The sequence below is a fragment of the Thermobia domestica genome, chromosome 3 (assembly GCF_964235325.1).
Source record: "Thermobia domestica chromosome 3, izTheDome1.hap1.1, whole genome shotgun sequence".
Lineage (NCBI taxonomy): Eukaryota > Metazoa > Arthropoda > Insecta > Zygentoma > Lepismatidae > Thermobia > Thermobia domestica.
In genome coordinates, this window is record NC_137456.1 from 34,129,053 (window position 1) to 34,154,053 (window position 25,001).

The 25,001-nt window shown below is 36.6% G+C and overlaps 2 protein-coding genes across 2 annotated transcripts in view; one reads left to right on the top strand and one right to left on the bottom strand.

Annotated features, from left to right (window-relative positions):
• The window catches only part of LOC145680265 (uncharacterized), a 329,870-nt gene that overhangs the window by 98,038 nt on the left and 206,831 nt on the right, over window positions 1-25,001 (top strand). The gene's annotated exons all lie outside the window — the stretch shown is intronic.
• LOC145681737 (uncharacterized) lies at window positions 10,553-11,683 on the bottom strand. The gene has a single exon (XM_081753346.1). It carries the CDS (start codon window positions 11,681-11,683, stop codon window positions 10,553-10,555), a length of 1,131 nt encoding a protein of 376 aa, XP_081609472.1.

Sequence of the window (25,001 nt, forward strand, 5' to 3'; positions counted from 1 at the left end):
ACGGTTTTTGCTCGGGTCGCTCGTTCGGAGGCCAAAATCCTTATAACCATTTTCTGGGGTCTGTCCTCAGTTATCCTACCAATGAGTATTTTCAGAAGACCCGGACTTACCTGGGTAAGACGTTGAAGGAGATCTCCAGAATGAGACTTGTTCCTTCTTTCATTTCCCAACTGCTTTCCAACGAAATTCTACCTGACCTGTCTTACCAAAATTTGAAACTTTTTAGTACGACCCTGTATAGGAAACTGTTGGGGACTGTGCGACAAATATTTTTACTTTCAGTCATTGTACTTTTGAAAATATGACACATATGTTTTCCTGTTTTGACATCTGTCTCACAGTTTCAGCTTTTCCTTTGGAGTGACCATAGAGTTTACAATGACGTTTATGCTGACATTTTAAGCGAATACTATTGTGCACAGTACAATTTAGAGAGTCTAGACTTTTTCTGTCTTCCTTTATTCCCCAACAGCTTTACAACGAAATTCTACTTGACCTGCCTTACTAAAATTTGAAAATTTTGAGTACGACCCTGTCTGGGATCCTGTGGAGGAACCTGGGACAAATATTTTTACTTTCAGTCATTGTACTTTTGAAAATATGACACATATGTTTTCCTGTTTTGACATCTGTCTCACAGTTTCAGCTTTTTTGGAGTGGCCATAGTCTTTAGAATGACGTTTTTGCTAACATTTTGATTGGCTGCTATTTTGGATAGGGTAATTTTAGGGAGTCGAGACTCGTTCCGTCTTCTTTCATTTCCCAACGGATTTCCAACGATATGCTACTTGACCCACTTATCTTTTGCAATTTTTAGTTGGACCCCGCCTTGGACCCTGCGGGTGGCCCGGGAACGACATTCTTGCTTTGATACGTTGAACTTTTAAAATAATCAAACACATGTTTTCCTGTTTTGGCATCTGTCTCATCGTTTGTGATTGCTAGGAGTGGAAACGGATTTTCTGGGCATCTTGTATATTCATATAACTCGCACAGTAAATTAATTCGGAAATATTCCATTACAGTTTCGTAATAGGTGTCATTAGTACTTCGATTGGTATATAAACCATCTTCCAATTTGATACATAATCTCCCTCTCTTCCCTTGTCAAAGATTTACTGAAACTGAAAATGATTAGTTGTGGTATTCTTGGGACTAGTTCCCATTGCGAGCGGCAATAGCTGTATGCTGTCCACGCACACCCCTGAGATAGTGGCGTGCCCGTCTCTGGCCTTGTAGGACTTGCGCTTAACAGTTTGTTTTCGAGATATCGAGATATAAACAGAAAGGTAGTTTGGCAATCATGCTAACCGTAAACCAGATAAGGTTTGCTGTCTGTTAATCCTTTTGTATCTTGTGTTGTATGTTCGTGCGCTGTTTTTCTATGGAAGGCGAGTATAACTTTCATTCCCAGACAATACTCAGTCGGCAACAAGAGAATAAAAACTAACCGGGTAAACGAAGAAGTGGAGGAGGATCATGGAAGGTTTTCTAGCGAATGATGTATATAAGATTATTAAAAAATATTAAGCTTCTCCCAGCTGAAACGAAGACTGCCTATTGTGAAAAGTAAATATGGACAGTGTAGATTTTGCGAGATATGCAGTGTGTCAAATATATGATAGCATTAAGATTATATAAGTAAAATTTTGTGATAGTGGGAAGTGCTCAGATGGTCTATGGCACATACATTTGTGAAAACTATCTGCGTAATTACAATAAATCAACCATGTATCAGAATTTACATAATTTATTGCAACAAACACAGTCGTTCATTTACAATAAGGTAAGTGGTGTTTCAGCACTATACGGCCGTAACAGATTTTCACACGCAATCATGCGCTAATAGCGTGTACCCACTACAGTCGTTTCTTACATTGATTTACTCAGGTTGTAGCACGTGACCCTCTTAACCTGAATTTGAAGCCAATCTTAGCCTAAATTTTAAGAAATCAAGCTTTAGTCAAACAGCTAGGCTTTTCCTAGAGTACCTGATAAAACCGGAAGGGATCAAGAAGGATCCGAAACCATCAAGTCAATACTTCAATATATTCGGCCAATCAGTGCGAAGATGTTACAACGCTTCTTGGGGTTCCTGCAGTACCAACATCGGTTGCTAGAGAATTTAGCTGAAGTGGCCGCACCCTTGCACTCTCTCCTGATGAAAGGCAAGAAATGGAAACGGAATGATGTTGAAGTGATGTTGAAAATGATTATAGTAAAGGACTGGTAGAAGAGATGGTACACTCAAGTTCAAAGATTATGGTTAATTCGACCGGAGTGAGCTTAGTCTAGTTCTTAGACACTGGAAGTAAAGTGTCATTAATGGCTCAAGAAGTGCGGCAAAAGGTGAGTTATGATGTGTGTCGCCATAGGTTATTTCCTGCATCGGATATCATTAGTAGATTATCCGGCTAAGAGTAGAAAATTTCTTGGTCAAATTGAAATCTTGGCAAACATCGAAGATATTGAAATGAATATACGAGTGTTTGTTGTGGAAAAGGTGAGCCAGGACTGCTATTAGGATTAGACACCCTAGATAAGTTAGGAGCAATTATACATTTCCGAGATAAGACTGTAATGCTGAAGTCACTGACAAATTATATTATATGCAAGATTATACCTGTATTACCAGATGAAGAGAACGCTGAAGAGGTCTTTCTGTGCCATAATCAGAAGGACAGGTCATGCAAGCCACTGTATGACATGCCTAATGATGAACTGGAAGAAATAGTTCAGACGGCAGGTGCTTTACATGACACATGACGGCAGAGAGGCCAAAAAGATATATTATTTATTTACTTACTGAATATCGTGATATATTTAAGGATCATCCAGGATTGCAGAGGTTGTCAGTATAAGACGGATGTAAAAACTGATGGTACAATTATACGTTGCAAATATCCCATTCCTTTAAGTATCGCCACAGATTAGTCGAGAGATACATACATTTTCGCTGCAGGATTAATTCAGCCTACTGAGTCTATACATTGTAATCAGATCCTCGTTGTTTCAAAGAAGGGAACGGAGAAGATAAAAATGTGCTTAGACCTCCGTGAGGTCACCAAGTACGTATCGTTGAAACATATTAAACAGAACCCATCGAAGTTATATTTGCTAAGATCCCGTATAAGCCTTACCAGACACAAATTTATCTCGTCCAAAGTTACCATGGGATACCATTACATCCTGAGTCCAGACAGTTTTCCGGTTTCAATTTTGAAGCTCAAAATTGGGGATTTACGAGCCATGCCCTACAGTTATGTTAACGGATCATCGGCTCAGGCTTTGGCATTGCAACAAGTACTATCGATCCAACAACTGCGCTCATCGTTTGTCAGGTATATAGACGACCTTAAAATTGCAGACGACAGCTTCGATGAACATCTAAAACACCTCAGGATATTATTCCAAGCTATTCGTGAAGCTAATCTTAACCTGAATTTCAAGAAATCAAGTTTTTGTCAAACAGTTATTCCTTCCCTAGGGTACGTGGTAACACCGGAAGAGATCAAGAATGATCCGGAAGCCATCAGACCAATACTTCAATATCTTCGGCCAACCAGTACTAAGATGTTACAATGCTTCTTGGGTTTTCGGCAGTACCTAGAAAATTTCGCTGAAGTAGCCGCAACCTTGTACACTCTCCTGAAGAAAAGCAAGAAATGGAAATGAACAGGAGAGTGTGAGCAGTATTTCGAGATCTTGAAGCAGATAGTATGCAAAAATCTAATGTTATGCCATCCTGGTTTGAATAATGAATTTATTCTTAGAACGGACGCACCACAAGTGTCGCTAGCAGCATCCCTCCAACAGGTTCAGAATGGGAAAATGAAGGTAATACAACATGCCAGTCGTACACTAACACCGGCTGAGAAGAATTATCGCTCTTCGCAACTTGAATGCCTAGCAATAATGTTTGCAGTTTGAAAGTGGTACAAATTACTGCTAGGATATAAATTTAAAACTTTAAGTGACAACAAAGCCTTGTCCTGGTTGAGAAATGATAAAAGTGGAACTCGAGATTGCTTAGATGGAGCATGGAACTGTATCAATATGATTACGAAGTTATTCACGTGAAAGATACACACAATATAGGACTAGATGCCCTCTTCCGAGTATCAGCCAAAGATGAACAATATCATATCCATACATACCACACGATTCGATACAAAGTTCTCGCTGTCAAACCACGTTGCACAGAGAAAGGACGAACGACTTTTACCTATTATTCAGGCTTTGGAAGGAGACAACGGCTCAGAAGAGAAACTCAAGAAACATAAAGAACACTATCAAATCGACCATGGAATACTAATGATAAAGGACTATCACTTTCCTGACAAGCGTAGAATATGAACACCTAAGGTTTTGGTGCCATGTATAGTGAAGACATGGCATGAAAACGCTGGACATCGAGGATTTGATAGAACATTAGCCAAGATCCAAAAATAAAGCGTGTTTACTGTACAAAGCAAACAAACAAAAGGGACCTTGCATCTTAGCCATTGCTGACTTTATCTGGATTCATTGTTTAAGGAAGGATCCTCTTGTGTCTGATATTTGTCTTCAACGATAGTTTAGAAAACATTTATAAGGTATTTCATGAAATTAGCGATACATTACGAAAGCAATAAGAATGATAATGTGGCTGAAACTTCCGCCTCAACCAATAAAAAGCAGCGCAGTTTATCTTCTAATGTATTTTTAATTTTGAAAAAATTGAGATTGGTCTTAAAATTTGTAACTTAGAGAAATAAATCTTTCACACGGAAAACAAATCATAACCCTGCTGACTTTAAATCCTTGTGTTTTCCATTGTTAAATGTAACATGCAACTAAGCAAAATAAACCAGAAATGAAATTAGAAAACTAATAATTGTCAAAATCAAGCCTTTCGCTTTTAACTCTTTAGATTGCTTTTGTGTGTGAGTGTGTGCATAACTAGTAAGGAAGACACATTGTTTTTTTTTTATGTTAAACATCTTCTGGTACACATTGTTCAGCATTTAATAAGCTACTACATAAACTTACTATTTCGTGTGATCTTAGATATAACATTAGGATTCTTGTCAGTAAATTTCCTGACCTATTAAAACACGCAAAAATTAAACTTCTATATAGAAAGGCGCAAAAACAAATGCAGATATCTTTAGACCGAAATCAATATATTCTCCTTTCTCAATGATATTTGAATCTTTATTACTTATCCAAATTATTATTTTTCTTTCCAAGCACATTATTTTTACGTCGCAGCATGGATTTCAAAAGAACAAATCAACCACAACACCAATGTATAATTATACTGAACAGGTACGGGAAGCATTGGATACGGGGAAGAAGTGTTTAGATATTTTTCTGTACTTCTCAAACGCTTTTGATTTAGTACCCCATAATATGCTAATTGAGCAAAAAGTTTATGGCTTACGCGGAGTTGTAAATGACTGGTTAAAATCGTATCTGGAAAACCGGACTCAATCGGTCGAAATAATATACACGAATAAAGAAACGACATCTCGCAGTTATTTCTTGTCGCATTCCAACCCAGTTTTAAGCAGTGTTCCACAGGGCTCGGTTTTTGGACCTGTCCTTTTCCTGCTATACTTCAATGATCTTCCTAACTACATTCACTCAGTGGCATCAACCTTATATGCAGATGATACAAGTATTCTCATTACAGGTGAAAATTATGACACACTACAACAGGAAATAGAAAGCATAAACAATCAATTACAACAATGGTTTACTTTACACTGTTTAAAAGTAAATACAGAAAAAATGGTGGCCTTGAACTTTCACCATTTACGAAACAAACATACGACATAAATGTAGCAATCATGAATTCTGGCTTAAAGTATGTAACATCAACAAATTTCTTAGGTCTTCATGTAAGTAATACTCTCACCTGGGACACCCATGTAAAGTTTTTAGCAAAAAACTTAATAAGGTTTTCTATGCCTTGAAACTTTTTAAAATATTTTGGATATAAATAGCAGTAGAAGCATTTATTTTGGTATTTTTCAATCTTTGTTAATGTATGGCATTATCTCCTGGGGAAATGATACAAAAATTAAATTAATATTTTCCGTATTAAAAAAAACATTATTAGAGTATTAGCCAATGCCAAAGTAAACCAAGCATGTAAAAAAGTTTTTATGAGACTAGAAATATTACCACTATCATGTCTTTATGTGTTACAGTTATTAATTTTCACGCGCCAGAATACATTCTTTGGCAATAATGGAAACTTTCGCTGTCATAAAACTAGACATAGGGAAAATCTCCACATTCGAAATCACCATACATCATTGTTTCAAAACGGTCCCATATACTTTGGTCCAACATTATATACGAGGGTTGGGGCAAAAGTCATGGCAACTATTTTTTTCTTTGCAGATATGTGAACGGATCACATACCTCTATGTGTCATGTGGAAGTCCTGCAGGCATAGTGTGTATGCTGCACGACATATGGATCTGTGATAGCTGGTAGTAGCACAGCGAGAGCTGTGAAATCAGTCTGTTGGTCAGTGTCGTGCGAGATGGAAGTAACCCGTGTTGAGCAGCGCGCTTACATCAAAATATCCGTTCTCCGAGGGAGAAATGAGATGGAATGTCACTGTGAATTAGTGGAAGCCGTTGGGAATAATGCTCTACCATACCGAACAGTGTCAACCAGTGATGAGGAACTTTCGGCACGACCTGTCAGTGTGCGGACCAACGTGGCACGTGCCGTCATCGAGCGGCTCCTGGATGAAGACAGACGATAAACGCTACTGGAGTTGGCGGAGGCAAGTGGCCTCGAGAAACGCACCGTCCACAGGATATTGCGTAATGAGCTGCAACTACGCAAAACCTCATCGCGGTGGGTAAAGCATGCACTAACGGATGTTCAAAGGTGGATGTGCTGTGTAACATGCTCCGACCACCTTGCACGCTGGCAACAGGACGGCGCCAGTCCTCGGAGTTTCGACATGCTGGATCACCATGCAGGCAGAAGTTCCGTCAGAATCCTTCCTCACTCAAATTGATGATGATCGTCGCGTATGACGTCAGGGGTGTCATTGTTTGCCACTTTGTTCCACATGGCAGAACAGTGACCGAACAGTACTACAGGGACTTCCTGGTGCGACAGGTACGTCGTTGCGTTCGGGAGAAACGTCCGGGTCTTGTGGACAGTGCAATAATCCTGCACGACAATGCAAAACCACATAAAGCAGAGTGTGTAGGGTAGTTTCTGCGACTTTGGGGATGAGAAGAATTGGAGTACCCATCGCACTCTCCTGACATTTCGCTCTGTGGCTTTGATCTCATTCGTGGTAGGCGATTTTCAACACGCAACGACATTGCTAATGCCGTGCGCGAACAGGCCACCCGATTCACTCATGGTGCGGCAAATGCGGAGGTGGATGATATTCAGCGCCTCACACATCGTTGGCAGCGCGTGGTGCAAGTAGCAGGGGACTAATTTGAAAGTCTTTAGGCCCAGGTTTGTCATGTCAATTGTATGCGTACTGTGTTGTAATTCTTTTGCACCGTGAAGACCATATTGCCCTGTATACTACAAGTAATAAATTAGTGTGTTACGATATTTAAGTGGTTTTCATTGTCCACACATGTAGTTAACACCTTGTCCTTTCGTCTGTATATGTCACATTTTCCAACCGGACTGGTATCTTCAAGAAAAAAATAGTTGCCATGACTTTTGCCCCAACCCTCGTAATAACCTTCCTAAAGATATTCATAACATTGAGTCAATGAATGTATTTAAATCAGTTAAAACAGTGGCGAAGGGAAGGGGGCAAGAGGGGCCGCCCCCCAAAGAGGTCCGACAACGTACTTTGATGTTTGTAATTTTTTATATATTTTTATGTTTATATATTTTTTGTTTGTAATTTTTCTATATCTACCTATAAATGCACTTGCCCCCACAAACACACATCCTGGCTACGCTACTGGTTACAAAGAAATACCTATTGGACAATTTTTTTATTTAGTAGATGAATGTGTGCTAAATGTAGCTTGTAGGTTGTATAGTGTAATTTTGTCTTAAATAACATGTCTCAAATTCTGTTTCGTTATTGTCTTTTTTGTATAAAATTACTATTTCTTTGTATCTTATTTATTGACGTGTCTGATTCTACGATCGTCTTCCTTCGAGCTCCATGTATGATTATAGATGAAAACAAAATGAAATGTGTGTATAGTTTTCATATTTGAGTATATTCATTCACTCATATGCATTCTTCTGCGTACAAATATGTTCAGATTGACAGACCTAGTTCGTGTTTGGTAGTAGTCCTTCTAGGCATTGTCGGGGCCATGAGTTGAAATTTTCCGTTGTTTATTCTATAGGATACGGATAATGTCAGACTAAACTATCATTGGTACAACTACAGAGCTAACTTTCTTTTGTTGTACAACGATTTTAGAGCAGGATGATCTCCATATTTTCATATTACCATCTCGTGTAGTTTTTCTTTTACTCTGCAAATGGGAACCTAACATTATATTTGATTGTTTTTTCTTAAAAAAATAAAGGCGTTAGTTTCATTTGCGATCTATTTCATCAAGGTTTCTACTGATCAGTGAAGTCAGGTAAGTCATGGAAAACTCAAGAAAAATGGTGCAAGTCAGGGAAGTTCAGGAAATAAGACTGGAAATAAGGGAAATTTTATAAATTGTGTTTTCTAACATTAATTGTATTACAATTTTAACTTAGCCAACCATTTTAATGGACGTTGTTCATATTTTTATAGAAGGTAACTGGAATGTACGTATGAGCAATTGATTACTGTTTGACTCCATAGAATATAATGTTCTTATATATAAATATTCTTTGATATTTATTCCTTATTATATGTCAACGTCATTTGACATCTGTCCCAAAAGTCAGGGAATTTCCTGCCAAAGGTCACATAAAATCAGGGAAACAGAATTCTCCAGATCATTAGGAACCTTGTTTATAAAAATTTTCTTTCTGATTTTACTTCATTAGTTGCCATCATTTCCAGAATGGTTTTATATTATTGACTTCCCTTTTGGAGAAGGAGCATATTTGTTCTCCATTTCAGAAGTATATTTATTTATTTATTTATTTATTTAAGAAGAAGGACACAACAGGTTATTCTACCCAATTACAGTGTTCATACCAGTGTTACATAGAATATCTATAATATATTTGCGAAATCTATTCTGACCCACACTATGTATATCCAGAACATTTTTACATTTACTCAGTTTGTTGTAGACTGCACCCATCCTCCACGTTGGTGACTGTTTTGTTGCATTTGTTCGAGATTTCTTACAATAAAAGAAATTTCCATTGCCCACACGTATGTTTCCATTGGGTACCCTGAGATGAAACGCAGAGACCAAATCCTTACTATTTAATTTGTTATTTAATATTTTGTACAAGAATATCATGTCATTTAACACTCTTCTGTGATTGAGAGACATTGTGTTAAAATTTTCATTAAGAGAAGTACTATTTTCATATGTGGGGAAGATGCCTGTTCTCTTGTACATCAGAAACCGCAGAAATTTATTTTGAACTCTTTCTATTCTAATAGAGTCTTTCTTCGTGTGGGGGTTCCATATAATAGACGCATATTCTAATTTTGATCTAACAAATGAAAAATATAATTTCAGTAAAACATTCGGTTTATTAAATTCCCTTCCCATTCTCAAAATGAATCCAAGATTTTTGTTTGCGTCATTTACAATTTGATTTATATGATGCTCAAACGATAGTTTGTTATCATATATTACACCCAAATCTTTGATAGTTTGTTCCCCCTTTAACTCTTTACCATCTATCTTATATTGAAATTTAACAACATTCCGTTTCTTAGTGAAGGACACGGTTTTGCATTTATCTGAATTTATGTTTAACAAGTTGCTCTTGCTCCATTCTTTTACTCTGTCTAGATCCTCCTGCAAACTGACACAGTCCTGTGCTGTTGTAATTCTCCTATATAATTTTAGATCGTCTGCATAGAGTAGTTTATGTGATGTTTTAATACAATTAGGAAGGTCATTAATGAATATTATAAAAAGTAACGGCCCTAAATTAGATCCTTGTGGGACTCCAGAAACTTGAATATATTCAAATGATCTACAGGATTTATAAACCACATATTGTTTTCTGTCCATCAAATATGACTTCATAAGAGCAATTAACTGATCAGAAAAGTTGGGAAATTTAAGTTTATTCACTAACAACGTGTGGTTTACCTTATCAAATGCTTTCGCAATATCTGTATAAACTACATCTATTTGATTATTACTCTCCAATGTATCAACTAGATGGTCAGTGAAGACAGCGAGATTTGTTACGGTGGATCTGCCAGGAACAAATCCATGCTGATAATCCGATATTACTGGTTTAATGTGGTTTTCAATGCGCTTATAAATTATGCTTTCAAATATCTTTGCAAATGAGTTTAGAATACAAACCGGCCTATAATTTTGAATTTCTTTACTGTCATTATTTTTAGGAATAGGGCAAACTTTGGTAAGTTTCCATTTTGCTGGAAACGTGCTGGTTTGGAGTATTAGGTTAAATAGCATGTGTAAAGGTATAAGAAACTTTCTTCACAACCTTTTATTACATATGATGGTACATCATCGATACCTATCGAACACTTTGATTTTAGTTTTCTGATTGCCATTCGAATCTCGTCCACTTCTATTACCGCTATTTGCAACATATCAATTTTTTCATACATTCCAACTAATGTCGAATCATCTCTTTCAACTAGCAGTGGTGCTCCATCTGTATACACTGATTTAAAGTAGGTTGCAAATGCGTTTACTATATCTTTATCACATGTTAACTCTTTACCCTCATAACACAATACATTACCATTTAAATGCTTTGTTTTACTCTTAATAAAGTTCCAAAACGTAGATGGGTCCTCTTGCATTAAATATTCCGCTCCCTTAACGAAGTTTGTATATGCGACTTGTATATCTTTCTTAATCATTTTTCGAAGTTTATTAAATTCGCGTTTATGTAAATCTATATTTGACTTTCCGAGTCTTATGGCTTTGCGGTGACCTGCTTTCATTTTAATTTTAGTTATTATGTCTAGCGTGAACCAGCTAGGATAGTTTCCCGTGCTCTGTTTCTTTTTCGGAATGCATTTGTCAAATGTATTATATAAGGTGGAATAAAACTTTTCAACAGCGCAATCAACATCAGTATGGTCACCCAGTACCTCCCACTCTACCTTTTCCAATTCGTGATATAGTTGATTGTAGTTTGCCTTACTAAAATTATAACCCATTACTTTACTTTGACTTTTTATCTTTACCTTATTGTTCTGTTTGATTTTAATTAATAGCGCAGGGTGGTGTTTGTCCTCTTTAAGTACGGGGGATTCTTCTCTCTCAACCACTACATTATCTAAATTTGTTAATACCAAATCTAGTGTTCTACCTAAACTATTCTGAACATCATTGAATGATTTCAAGTCGTATAATGACATGAAGTTATTTACAAATTTGTACTGCCTCGGGGCACTCATGAAATCGAAACCCGTACCTTTAATGTCTGGTAAATTAAAGTCACCAAGTACAAGAAGGGTGCAGCCTGGTTGACACTTTGATTCAATGTACTGAAATATTTCATCATATTTACAAATGACAGAATTTGGTGGAAAATACACAACACACATATACATTGTTACCCTCTCCCCACTTACTTTCACCAAAAGACAGTCTACGCCATTATTTAGGTCATCATTATATATCAAGCACACTTTATATTTATTTCTTAGTATTGCAAGCATTACCCCTCCCCCCTACTCTTGCCGGTTTTTCTGTCACTACGGATTAGTGAATATCTGGCATCAAAGAGTTCTGAGTCAAAGATACCCTCATGCAACCACGTCTCTGTTATTGCCAAGAAATCGTAGTTCGTTGACAGCACACTACAATAGAAGGATTCAGTTTTGCTTCTAGCCCCCCTCACATTCTGATAATACACATTTAGAAACCCTTCGGAATGCACGTTGTTATCTGAAGAAGAATCTATTTGTGCTTTTTCCTCTTTCTTACCTGCCTTGAAATCAGTCTCTGGTCACTTCCACTTGTTCCCTCGGGGCGTGGCACCTGTTCCTTTCGTCATTTTTCTTGTAAGGACCTTGTTGCTGGTCGTTCCGGTGACCTGACTCACTGACACTGTATCAAACTCGCTCACAGTTTGTTTTGTTCCTGACGCTACTGCAATTGTAGAGGAAACATCTACACACTTCAAAGGAGTGTTATTTAGGTCCTCCAATGTGAAGTATTCGTTATTGATGCAAAGTTTGTCAAATCGTAAGAACGCACGTTTACCTTCGGATCTAGCAATTTTCATATGTTCTGTTAACTCTCTCCTTATTTGTCGTATATTTGCAGAAAAATCTTGATAGATTACCGTCGGTGTACCTTTAGCTTTCAACGCGTTCCTCAAAACGTTATCTTTCACTTTGTAAGAATTAAATTTAACAATAATTGTTCTGTTCCTTTCCCTAAGCGATGTGCACGTTCGATATCACTATCCGAAAGCTCAATTTGAAGCTGTTCTCGCACAAATTGCCGCACCACACTTTCACAATCTGCCCATGTTTCATTTGTCTTCCGTTTTAAATTAGTGAAGAGAAGGTTATTTCTACGAGAGTAGTTCTCAAGTTTATCAATTGTCCGGCGGTTATGTAGCATTTCCTCCTTCAGTCTTTTATTTTCTTCCCTTAACTCCTGTAGTTCGGAAAACAAATTACTTAACTTGTTTTGAAATTCCTTATTGTCATCATGAAGATCAGTCATCTTCTTTTCCATTTTCTCTAGTTTTTTAATCACATCATCCAGGGTGTAGGGACCTGGATTCATCTCCACACCTCCAATCACCAGCAATACAGCAATAATAGCACCAACGAAGAACACTTTCACTGCACTTTCCCACGGCTGGCCTTTGCGCATATTCCTTTACACATCATTTTATCAGTTAAGTGTTAATTTGGTTTCGAGCTTTAATTAATGCTCCGATGTAGCTCACTTCACTTCACTTCAAGCGGTGATGAAGGATAGTTGTAGAGAGAAACAATTATTAGTTACAGGAAAGGATACAAAGATGGATTGATGCCTCCAAATAGGAGTCACATCGGCCCTTTAGGTAAGTCTAGAGAGTGGGAAGCAAGTGGCCCTGACCTTAGAGAAGGTACTGTCCCGCCATTAACTTCGTTGGATATTGTAAATCCAGGGAACCCGCATAGAGCACGGTTTCTTCCAACATTCGACCTGGGTACGTAAAATGTAAAAGAGAGGTGAAAATGACACTTTTCTGATACTGAACTTGTATTATTAAAAATAAATGGAACAGCCCTGGGGAACGGATGATAAATCTGAACCTGCTACCTCCAAAATGCAGTGATAGCGCCAGAGTTTGAAAATATAAATTACTTTGAAAGCACACACGATAGATACCTACTTTATACGTATAATATACAGCACGAAGCCGATAATCTAAGCTACTGATATACGTATAATATATGTAACGTATACCGAATTTATACAGATAATGCGTGTACAGGTGGGAAGTTTTAACATTGTAGTTATAACAGGGTCCGTATCGGAGGACTATTAAACTCAACTCACTTTGGCACACCTTGAAATGTACAATGAAAATTAAATTTGGTTGATTTTATTAACTTGCGAAAACTGTTGTTTCTTTTTTCACTATATTTAGAAATAAGTAATTATTAAAATGTTCAATTTTTGTCAGAATTCTTTTCGCATTCGAATGACCGATTACAGATAAATAAATACAAGTTAATTATCAATTTTTACTAAATGAATTCTCAAATTTAATATTCCTTGTAAATTTCATGGCAAGGTGCATTTCAAGTATGTTTTCCTACCTGTCTTATTTCACAATGATTATTTGTATGTAATTGTATAGTAGTTTAGCATACTTTCTTAGTGATGAATTATGTGTAAATTGTCTTCAACTAACTAGAAATAATAAGTTCTGAATATTGTTTACGGTCTCGGCACAGAATTTTCATAACCAGCAAAGATATCCACCAAAACATGGCGAAATACCTCGCTTGAACCAAAAAAGAAGTCCATAAAATGTAAAATGAACTCCTTGCTGGAAACTACATATAAATCTACCAAAGCATGCAAAAATTTCTTGCTATATCAAGCATAAAATACAGCAAAAAAGGTTAAAGTAAAATGAGCCAGGTAAAAGTCCAGTACAACATACTAGAATTTCATTTTGAAATCTGCATGCAGTGATTTATCCACAATTTTGAACTTAGGGTGGTGTTCAATAAACCTAGGGGGTGCAATCTTGCTTTAAGGTCGTATATTATTATCATCTCTATAATTAGCGTTTTTTTCACAAGCTTTAAAATTCCAATGCAACGAACGATTGAATTGGATTTCCTTCCTCAGCCAGAGCCAATTAGCGTCGATTTTCTTATGCTTGGTGTGACATCGAGATGAAATCGTTGGCAATCAATTGATCAGACATTGTTGTGATGATCACAGCTGTGTAAAGGTTGATTTCCACGCCATGTTTAGCCGTGATCTTGCTTTGCGTGCTTTGCTTGAAAATTTATCTTGTCGAAAGTAAGTTGTTTTATGCTATAGACACTTAAAATCAAGAATTCAGAATCTTTTAAAAATGAAAACAGCAAGATTTTCAATGCTGTCTTCATATTCTGCGTAAATCCCGCTAGCATTTTGTAGAAAATATTATAAATTATTACCTTTAGGCACAACAGGAATTCCCGTTCTGCCTAATCATTCGAGGTGAGGAATTTCGTCGAGGGAGGGTTTTCTTCAAGAGAATTTTTCTTTAATAATCGTAACAGTTCTGTAAGAATAATAACTATTTCTTTAAGTTTTATAAATTTTAGATGTTATTCTACTTGTTCTTGTCGCAAAGATGATTAGATGCAGTTCTGTCATTAACAATGTTATTCACATCTATTTCAGTAAAAATGAATGTTATTTTTGAAAAAGCTACCTGCAGAGAAATGGAAAATTGATTGACTCAGTTGCAAGAAAGACGTTTGACATTGTAGCTGAAACGAAGATAACGCGAACTTACTTCGATCTAGTAGCAAGTCATTTCACAACAAAATGTTATTCAATGTTCTAGTAATTTACCTCCAACTTGCTAAGGCACGCAGTCAGGGGCGGCTTTAGGATTTTAATTTTGAGTAGGCTCACTCCCTCGCGTATGGATACATGTGCACATTTGATTAATTAATGACAATAGGAATTTACTTTTACAGTAGTGGTTGATGCTGTTTATAAAATAAATATTTATCGTTAATATAAAAAGTGGAAAATATATTTTCTCTTTATTGTATCTTTTAGTGTTTATATATTTTTCAAATTTTTTGGCTAGGCCCGTGGCTACCCGGCTTTCCCGCTCAAACAGCCACTACTCACAGTACATAAAAGATGCCACAGTTCACATCCTCAAAACATGGTTGGCCATATATTAAGCAAACAATGCAAAAGGATGCGTAAGACGGAAATTATCCCCGATTATCTGACCTTTTGATTTGATTAAAACTACGAAAAACATACAAGTATTGCAATATTGATATTGACATTTTGTATTGCTGCTATTTACGTTGAAAATGTAAATATGAAAATGAAAGTATATGTTTGATACTATTGCAGATACTATACATGTATTTATAGTAGCAAACCCGCACCTCCTACGCAATCTTACGACACTATTGTTGTCTGAATAATTGAATATGATACAATTTTTTTAAAAAATATATGGCTAGCAATGTAGTTTTAATAACATATTCTCGATAATTACTCGAATTAAAGACGCTCTCGACTCTAACAAGGTCTATTCCCGAAGTGTCCCCTCGGGATTCACGTAAAACTGATTTAAATGCAAAGTACTCCATGACTCAATGTGTATTGTACTAATTTTAGTAGCCCATATGGGTAATTTGCATATTTATGAGCCTTCATATTCCCGGAATTCAATCATAGACGACTACAACGCTCGGTCAGAAAATTGCTTTTAATTTCTTTAGATGTAACTTAGCATGGATGTGGGCATATGGAAAACAAATTGGACCAAGTACTGCTTCTCCGACATGTGTTATCCACACCGGCCGCCATCTTGGATCCGCCATATTGAATTCAGCTTTCAGTTTTTCAAATGGGAATAGGTGCATGTGATACATCAAATTCATACAAACTTTTCTCGGAAATTTACTGATGTAGCAAGTTTTAATGTAGGGTGTACCATTTGCGAGATATTACATGTTAAATCCCTCTAGGCACTTCGCGAATAGACATTGGAGAGCAATATCAGTTACGCTTACGTTTTTTATGTTGACAAATCACAACAATTTCTAACTGGAAAAGTACTGTAGGAATAATCAAACCCTCTACAACAATGGTGTCATACTCTTACAACATTTCTGTGAGTGATTGATATTACTTCCATGTTATGCTACGAACAAGGAAGTATTGTATTACGAACAAAATGCCTAATGTAAATCTGGATACGACCAGATTTATGTGAAGATCTACCATATCCTATTTACGTCTGTATGTATGTACGTTCAGAATACAATTCGTCAACAATAAATCACGTAAAAGATCACATATACCAGGGGTGCCCACAAGGGGGGGCTATGACGCAAACTGCGTCATTGAAATATTGTGGGGGGTTAAAAATCCATATAAATATGTTTGATGGGGGGGGGTAAAATTAATCGAAAAGAAGATTTTTTCATGGAAGAACACCTACGGATAGACAATTGGGGGGGGTGCGTCATGGACATAAGGGGGGGTGGGCACCACTGCATATACATACGGGGCCCTGCACAAATTTTTAATGGTTGAATTTATGAAGTGCCTTACATTTAACACGCAATATCTAGCAAATGATACAAGCTACCGTAAAACTCACTACACCCTTGAATTTCCGAGAAAATTTTATTTGGATTTGATGTATGACATTTACGTATTCCCATTTGAAAACCGAAAGTTAAATCCAATATGGCGGATCCAAGATGGCGGCTGGTGTGGATAATACGTGTCAGAGAAGCAGTACTTGATCCAATTTGTTTTGCATATGCCCACATTCATATTCAGTTATATCTAAAGAAACTAAAAGCAATTTTGTGACCAAGCGTTATAGTAGTGTATGAATTTCAGATATATGAAGGCCCACAAATATGCAAATTTCAGGTATGGGCCGCTATAATTAGTAAAATACACTTTCGGCCGCGGAGAACTTTGCATTTAAATAAATTTTATACGAATCCCGAGGGGACACTTTGCGAATATACCTTGTAAGACGCACCCCGATTTCGCTGGGTTAAATTAAGGAAAAATAGTAATATGTTCCCTTTTTACTTTACTAAAGTACTCTTTGATATTGGTCATTCTCGGTGATTTATATATATGTATGCGAGGCACGGCCTCCATGTTGCGAGACACGGCATGATAAAATTATCCCAGCCCCGAATGTCATATATGTTGAAAACTTGATTGGAATCGGTCAGGTAGTTCAAGAGTTGTTAAGTTTTATTTATTTTTTACATCTCTCCCCTTCCCCTCCTTCTACCCTAAGTTCTACCGCTAAAGGAATAGGATAAAAACCACCCCAGTTCCGAACCTCATCTATGTTGATAATTTGATTAAGATACGTTCGGTGGTTTAAGCGTGATGAAGTCACAAAGACAGTCACTTTTATTTTTTTACATGTATGTCCCCCTTCCCCTCCCCTCCATTGTGCGGTCAAAGTAAAATGACGAAAACATCCCAGGTCCTATGTTAAAAAGTTTGATCGAGATCGGTCGTGTGGTTCAAGAGTTATTAAGTTTTATTCATTGTCATATAATTACCCTCCTCTCCTCCCCAATCCTAAGCTCTACCATCAAAATAAAACAATAAAAACTTCTCAGGTTCGAACTTCATCTATGTTGAAAATTTGATTGAGATTGATCGGATGGTTCAAGAGTTATTAACTCATGAACATGGTAGCTTTTATTTTTATATTTATCGATTTTTGTGTATCTCTCCTCCTCCCCAATCCCCTACGCTATTCCGTCAAAGTGAAATTGTAAAATCCATCCCAGGCATGAACATCATTTATGTTGAAAATTTGATCGACATTGGTTGTTTGGTTCAAGAGTTATTAAGTTTTATTTATTTTATATAATTCCCCCTCCTCCCCTAACCCTAAGTTCTGCCGTCAAAGTGAATAGCTAAAAACACGCATCTACGTCAAAAATTTGATCGAGATCGGTCAGGTGGTTCAAAAGATTAAGAGTCATAAACATACTCACTTCCAATTTAGATCTGAAGTTTTTTGTTCACAAACACAGCTATTAGCGTAAGACAAATCAGCTGGTAAGGTGATGCCAAAAATGGAGTTGTGATGTAGAACACTAACATTTTTTTCTTAAGAGTCGCCTTATGCATCCTCTTGCATTGTTTACTTAATGTATGGCCAAACATGTCGTGAGGATGTGAACTGTGGTAACTGTGTGTGACTCTTAGCATGTTAGAGATGAACCTCTGAAAAAGTGAATAAAATCTTGGTGTGAAATAATGCGATATTATACCGAATTACAGTAAGTTTATTTTATGTTCGTTTCAGTAACAATGTCAAACGGTTTGCTTGAAACTGAGTCAATCAATTTTCCATTTGTCCGCAGGTATTTTTTTAAAACACATTTATCTTTACCAAAGTAGATGTGAGTAACACTGCTGATAAAGAACTGTATCCGAGAACAAGAGGAATAAACTTTGTAATGAAACTTGAAAGAATTCTTCTTATAGCCTGTTAGAATTACTAAACAAATTATTACGAATACAATACAAAATTCAAGAGGACAAACCGCAAGGAAAATTAAGACAAAAGTCTAAATTCAAGCGACAGAATTATGGGCGCAGTTTAATAAAAGAATGACTATTTTTTTCCTCAACTGTTATGTATCTAAAATATTAAGTGAAATTCTTCACTTTACGGAAATAACATTTTTTTTAGAAAACAGTGCTGAAAACCCAATAAAAGACGTAATTCTGTTATAATAAGTATATATTTCACATTTTGATCTTTGCTTAAAAAAATAGAAAAAAAACTTGGTCAGTAATTCAGAATTAAATCGAATATTTATAGATTACTCAATATAAAAGACTGCTATATGCTACCACACAAAAACGAATTTTAAAATCAAAAGGCATCACAGATACTTTCCGTAATTAAAATGAATGATCTTACTGTAATATGCTAAACGTATTCCAAATGTATTAAGGTATAATATATAGGAATACTAGGAACTTTCCATATGGGTATGTGTGAAAGTAATTAAAGCTAATCTGCCCTATTATTGAAATATTTTTACATTTTATTGAGTTTTCAGCATTTTGAAAGAAAGAAAAGGTTATTTCAGTTGAAAAAATACATATAACATTTTAGAATATGACAATTGAAGGAAAAAATATCATATAGGGTTTGTTTTGGAATATACAATATAGCCTATACTCCTATGATTTTGCCCTTGTCAGAATTTGCCTTCCATTTTGACCTTTTGGATTTAGTTTCCGCCCTCGTTACTATAACTATTTTATACTTGAGTTGCGATTTGCATACAAACACGCTAGGAGTCAAGCTTTTCGGTGGTGCATAAAGGCGGATTTTCATGCCCGCGTTAGAACGGAAGCATCGCATGTAGCGTATTCACCGTAAATTATTTTCGTTTTCATACATCCGTGCGTGTATTGCGCCAAATTACTACTCGCTAGCTAATGCGCATGCGTAAAATAGAAAGTTTGCGATTTCAATTTGTGATAATGGATTCCCGAAGGAGAGCTATCGTTTTAGCTGGAATCTATTGTATTTCAAAACACCGCCATCGGAAGTATGTTAGGAAAATGTAGTGGGTTCACCCCATTTTCCAGCTTCGCCCCAGGTTCCAGGTTCACCCCATACCAATATTCTCAGCAATTTGATGCCATGTTTTTGTCCTTAATACTGAATCTTTGTACTTCGGATGCTTCAGGTTGTACAAAATTTCGTTTCCTCTTACTTGTTCTACGAGCAGTTCTTCAAACGTTGTTCTTACCTCCGCCATGTTAGTCAGTGAATACAACAGTGTAGTGCTGCATGGTGCACACCGTCCTCAACCGGCCTCCGCGGAGAACTCCCTATTCCTCGCCCTCAAATTGTACAGCTTTGCACCATTTTATTTGCGGGTTCGGAAAGTTTATTCCCGCGACGATCGTTCGAGGAAGACGCGACACACCTCACCGTTACGGTCCAGATTCGGACGGATCACCCGGGTGAAGATCTAAGGCGGGTTATGAAAAATAGATGATAACGTCACCTACTCTCATAGATTACTTACAAGCGACACAACGACCATAGTCTTACTCCGTCATGCGATCTAGAAAAAGAGAAAACGAACAATTCTAAACATAACAGTGCCATTTATTCAATAGATAAACATACCTGTTATACACTGATTATTTTGGATATATATAACCCCGCTTACGTAGTAAATTCGTAAAAACGCGTTAAAATCGTCCACTATGACAGTTTGGTTCGTCGTGGCGCCAGTTACTTTAGTCACATTTTGTTGTTCACTCACCAAATCCGAAGTAATCTTCACATAGAAATTGTCCTTTCTTCAAATTTCAAGTGTTTATGTATCAGTCGTTCCTGGCCGACTCAACAACATCATTGTGTAGCAGCTACCGTTGGATGAAACAAGTTATTTGGACATTTTGGCTTAGTCTGTAATCATATGTCCATTACCTCCAAGAGCAACCTACGAAGTTCTTGTTTCACCAGTAATCTCGATCACGCCCCCCTTGTCGTTATAAAGTATTACTTGGGGCTGATTTACTTTAATAACGACTTATAAAAAGCGCCAGAATGTTCAGATTAGTAATACTGTTTTCACTAATAGTTTATACATATTCGAAGATAATGACGGATTTCCAAATCACATGGTAACTAATATTCCTCTTAAAATAACGTCTGGGAACAAGATCATGACGTGATCAACAAACAAATAGCTAAGTCATTCACATCAACACACACCAACACTTACAACGAAAAACTAGCTGTTGTCTTTCATTACTTTCCTCTTCTTCCTCTTCTATCCTGTCTCTTAGCACCACTAGGCTTCAGCACAATCAACGAGAAACATACACCACACAAAGTGTACGAATTCAGACGAACGTCACATAATGCTCTAACGCAGAATTTGCGTTTATACGAAAAATATTTTAAGCAGAATTTTGGTACAGTTACATTGGCAGTCGAAAGGAATGTACGTGCACCATTGGATAATGGTAAACGTTCAAGAACCCTGACTGTAGTTCCACTTCAATAATCACCACTATTCCAAAATCAAGATGAATCAAAATCAATCATAATCCAAATCAACTTAATGATTCTTGCGTACGATCACGAATTACGTTACCAACAAATCAAAGCAGAATTAAAATACAGCCGTGTACTCCCTTAGTACAAGGCACATTTCATGCCAATAGACAGATCAGTAGAACTAACCCAAATAGGAGTGAGTGGCGTGTTGTGAAAGATACAAGAGATCCTAAGAACAGAAAAAATCATCTGCTTACTAAAAAACAGGATATTCAAATTTTCAATAGATATTCGCCATTAGCTACAAACGAGATGGGTAAAGGGGTAGTTGAAATTGAACATACGAAGTGTGAGTCTAAACTGGTTCAGGAAAAACCTGCAAGTAAAATCGGGAAATATTGTAATATTTTAATAGTGGCAGACAGCCACGGTCGGGGTATTGCAGAAAGAATCAAAGAAAGAAATAGAAACAAAAATGTTTTTGGTTTTGTGAAACCAGGTGCCAGTGTCAGTGAACTAATAAAACCAGCTCTAGTAACTGGGGAATCCATGCTTGATAAGGATGCTATTGTCATAATTGGGGGGTCAAATGATATAGCAAGAAACGAGGGGAGGAACTTAATGAGCACCCTGAGAACAACTTTACCAACTCTTACACATACAAATGTAATAGTCGCTACGTTACCGCATCGCCACGATCTAATAGATTCCTCCATAGTGAACAAAGAGGTACATGAAACAAACACTAAAATTCAGAATATTTGCAAACGATTTAGAAATGTGAAGATTCTCAATATTAGCAGATATCCAAGACACTGTCACACGAGACACGGTCAGCATCTTAATGGTACCGGTAAAAACTCCCTCGCCGAAGACCTAACCGATCTACTATCAACAATAGAGCCCATGAAAGCTCCTATAACATTACCGTTTCGTGTAAATTCCTCTCAAGCGGTTCAAGTAAAGGAATCGACTCCTCGGAACAACAACAATATGCAGGTGGTTAGTAACAATAACAGTAATGACAGTGTTAACCGAAACATACGTGGAAGTGACCATAGTGAGCTACCGGCTAAAAAGACAGTTCACAAAGAAAACGAGGGTGAAATAACAAGTGACAATAGTGAAATATCCTCCAAAGGTGTCATTGTGTCAGATAAGATCGCGCGTGCTGTGGAAAATCAACAAGCGTCAGAAGTTGAGAATGGAATTATAAAATGTTCAAGTGGAAATGAATCGACTTTGCAAACTAGAAAATCAGCAAGGTGTAAAAAACCAAATACCTTTAAAGATGATTTTTTATGGTGAATGAAAAGCCGGGTGAGTTAGTAATATACCACCAGAATGTGCAAGGGTTTACGATTGATAAAAGAAATATGTTGGAAGTGTTAATAAGTGACATTAAGGAAAATGTAAAGTTAATATGTTTAACTGAGCACTGGTTGAATTCAGATGAGCTGAGTATAACTAACCTTCCCGGTTTTAATCTAATCGCTAGTTACAGTAGATCTGTTAGGAATAGAGGGGGGTCTTGTATTTATGTCAAAACAGGTTTAGAAAATAAGGTCATAACTAAATTTAATTATCTAAATATAGAAAAGGATTTTGAATCATGTGTAGTAGAAATACCGTATATGAAGTTAATTATTTTGTGTGTATATAGAACCCCAGACAGCGACATTAATATTTTCTTGAAAAAATTAGAAATTATCCTTGAATCTTATATTAAAACGGGTAAGCAAGTTGTCATAGTAGGTGACATTAATATTGACTTTTTAGAACCCAAAATAAATGGCCAGCTCGAGATTCTGTTGCAAGCATATAACTTAACTGCAGCAGTCAGAGTGCAAACCAGATTATCTAAAAACAAAAACAGTGCAATAGATCAAATTTTACACAATACCGATCGTCTTGCCTGTAATGTTCAAGTACTAAACAGTGGGTTCTCAGACCATGAGGCGCAGATTTTTACAGTAATGCTAAAAGGTAACGAGATTACTAACAGTACAGTTCATAAACGCGGTACTAGATTATTAACGAAAAGAAACTTTAATGACTCGAGCATACAACAGCTAAACTGTCGTTTATTCAACGAAACTTGGGAGCAGGTATATGGGGCTAATAACATGAATCAAGCGTGGGATAGCTTTCACAATATCTTTGCAAATTACTTCAACGAAGCGTGTCCCAAAAAAATATACTCTGTTCCTACATCGACATGTAATAAAAAAACATGGGTAACCACCGGTATTAAAACGTCAAGCAAAACACTAAGGTCTCTTAATATGGCGTATAAAAAAGGGAATTTATCTCCAGAAATGCAGGAATATTATCAACGCTACAAAACCGTTTATAAAAAGTTGCTTAAATTTGCCAAGAAATCACATTACTCAAATTATATAGACAATTGTAAAAACAAACAGGCAGCTATGTGGAAGGTAGTAAATATAGAGTTAAAACATAGCATCAAAACGAAAAATGAAATTACTGAGTTGGATGTTAACGGGAGCAAAGTTACATACCCAGACCATATTGTAAACGCCTTCAATAATTATTACACAGGTTTACATAACCAGCACGGTCCTAATGATAAATCGCACCCAAACATTCGCAAGATAAACACAACTATCGGTACCATGTTTTTACGCCCCACCTCAGCAAGAGAGGTACATAACATAATAATGTCACTGAAGTCAAAGTGGTCTTCTGGTCTGGATGAAATACCAATTGCCATCATCAAAAAATGCAGCATTCACATCTCGGAACCATTGTCCTACCTCATAAATATGTCCTTTCAGACAGGTACCTTTCCTGACAAATTAAAATATGCCAAAGTTAAACCGCTATATAAGAAGGGGGACAATACAAAAATCGAAAATTACAGACCAATTTCCTTGTTGTCTTCTTTTTCAAAAATTATAGAGAAAGCATTTCTCAACCAAATTATACCATTCCTATCTAAGCATAATGTAATTTCACCTTCACAGTTCGGGTTTCAAAAATGCAAATCAACTGAAATTGCTATCTATAATTATATCAATGAGGTTACGGAGGCCCTGGACAAAGGCAAAAAATGCGTAGGATTGTTTCTAGATTTATCCAAAGCTTTTGATTCTGTCCCTCATAACATTCTTATCCAAAAACTTAACAGTTACGGTCTAAGAGGAATCGTTAACTCATGGATTAAATCATATTTGCAAAATCGCACTCAAGCTGTTGAAATATCTTTTTCGTCAGACACAGCTGAATCAGCAACTTATAAATCTCAATTTAGAAGCATCTCTACCGGCGTCCCTCAGGGTTCGATACTAGGACCCATATTATTTTTGTTATACGTAAATGATTTGCCACATGACGTATCATTAGCAAATACAACTATGTACGCAGATGACACAAGCCTAACAATAACAGGTACAAACTATGATATTGTCTGCGATAAAATTGACGAGACAACTCGTAGTTTAGAAAACTGGTTTGCCCGAAACAAACTAAAATTAAACACAGACAAATCTACAGCTCTAAATTTCCATCACATTCAAAATAAGCAGTGCGTAGAAATTGATATAATGCTAAATAATCATAAAATCATGTACTCAAAGTCAACCAAATTTTTGGGACTC

Bases quoted from the DNA above. Each gene is read 5' to 3' on its own strand.
- LOC145681737 (XM_081753346.1), bottom strand. From the start codon at position 11,683: ATGTATATGTGTGTTGTGTATTTTCCACCAAATTCTGTCATTTGTAAA.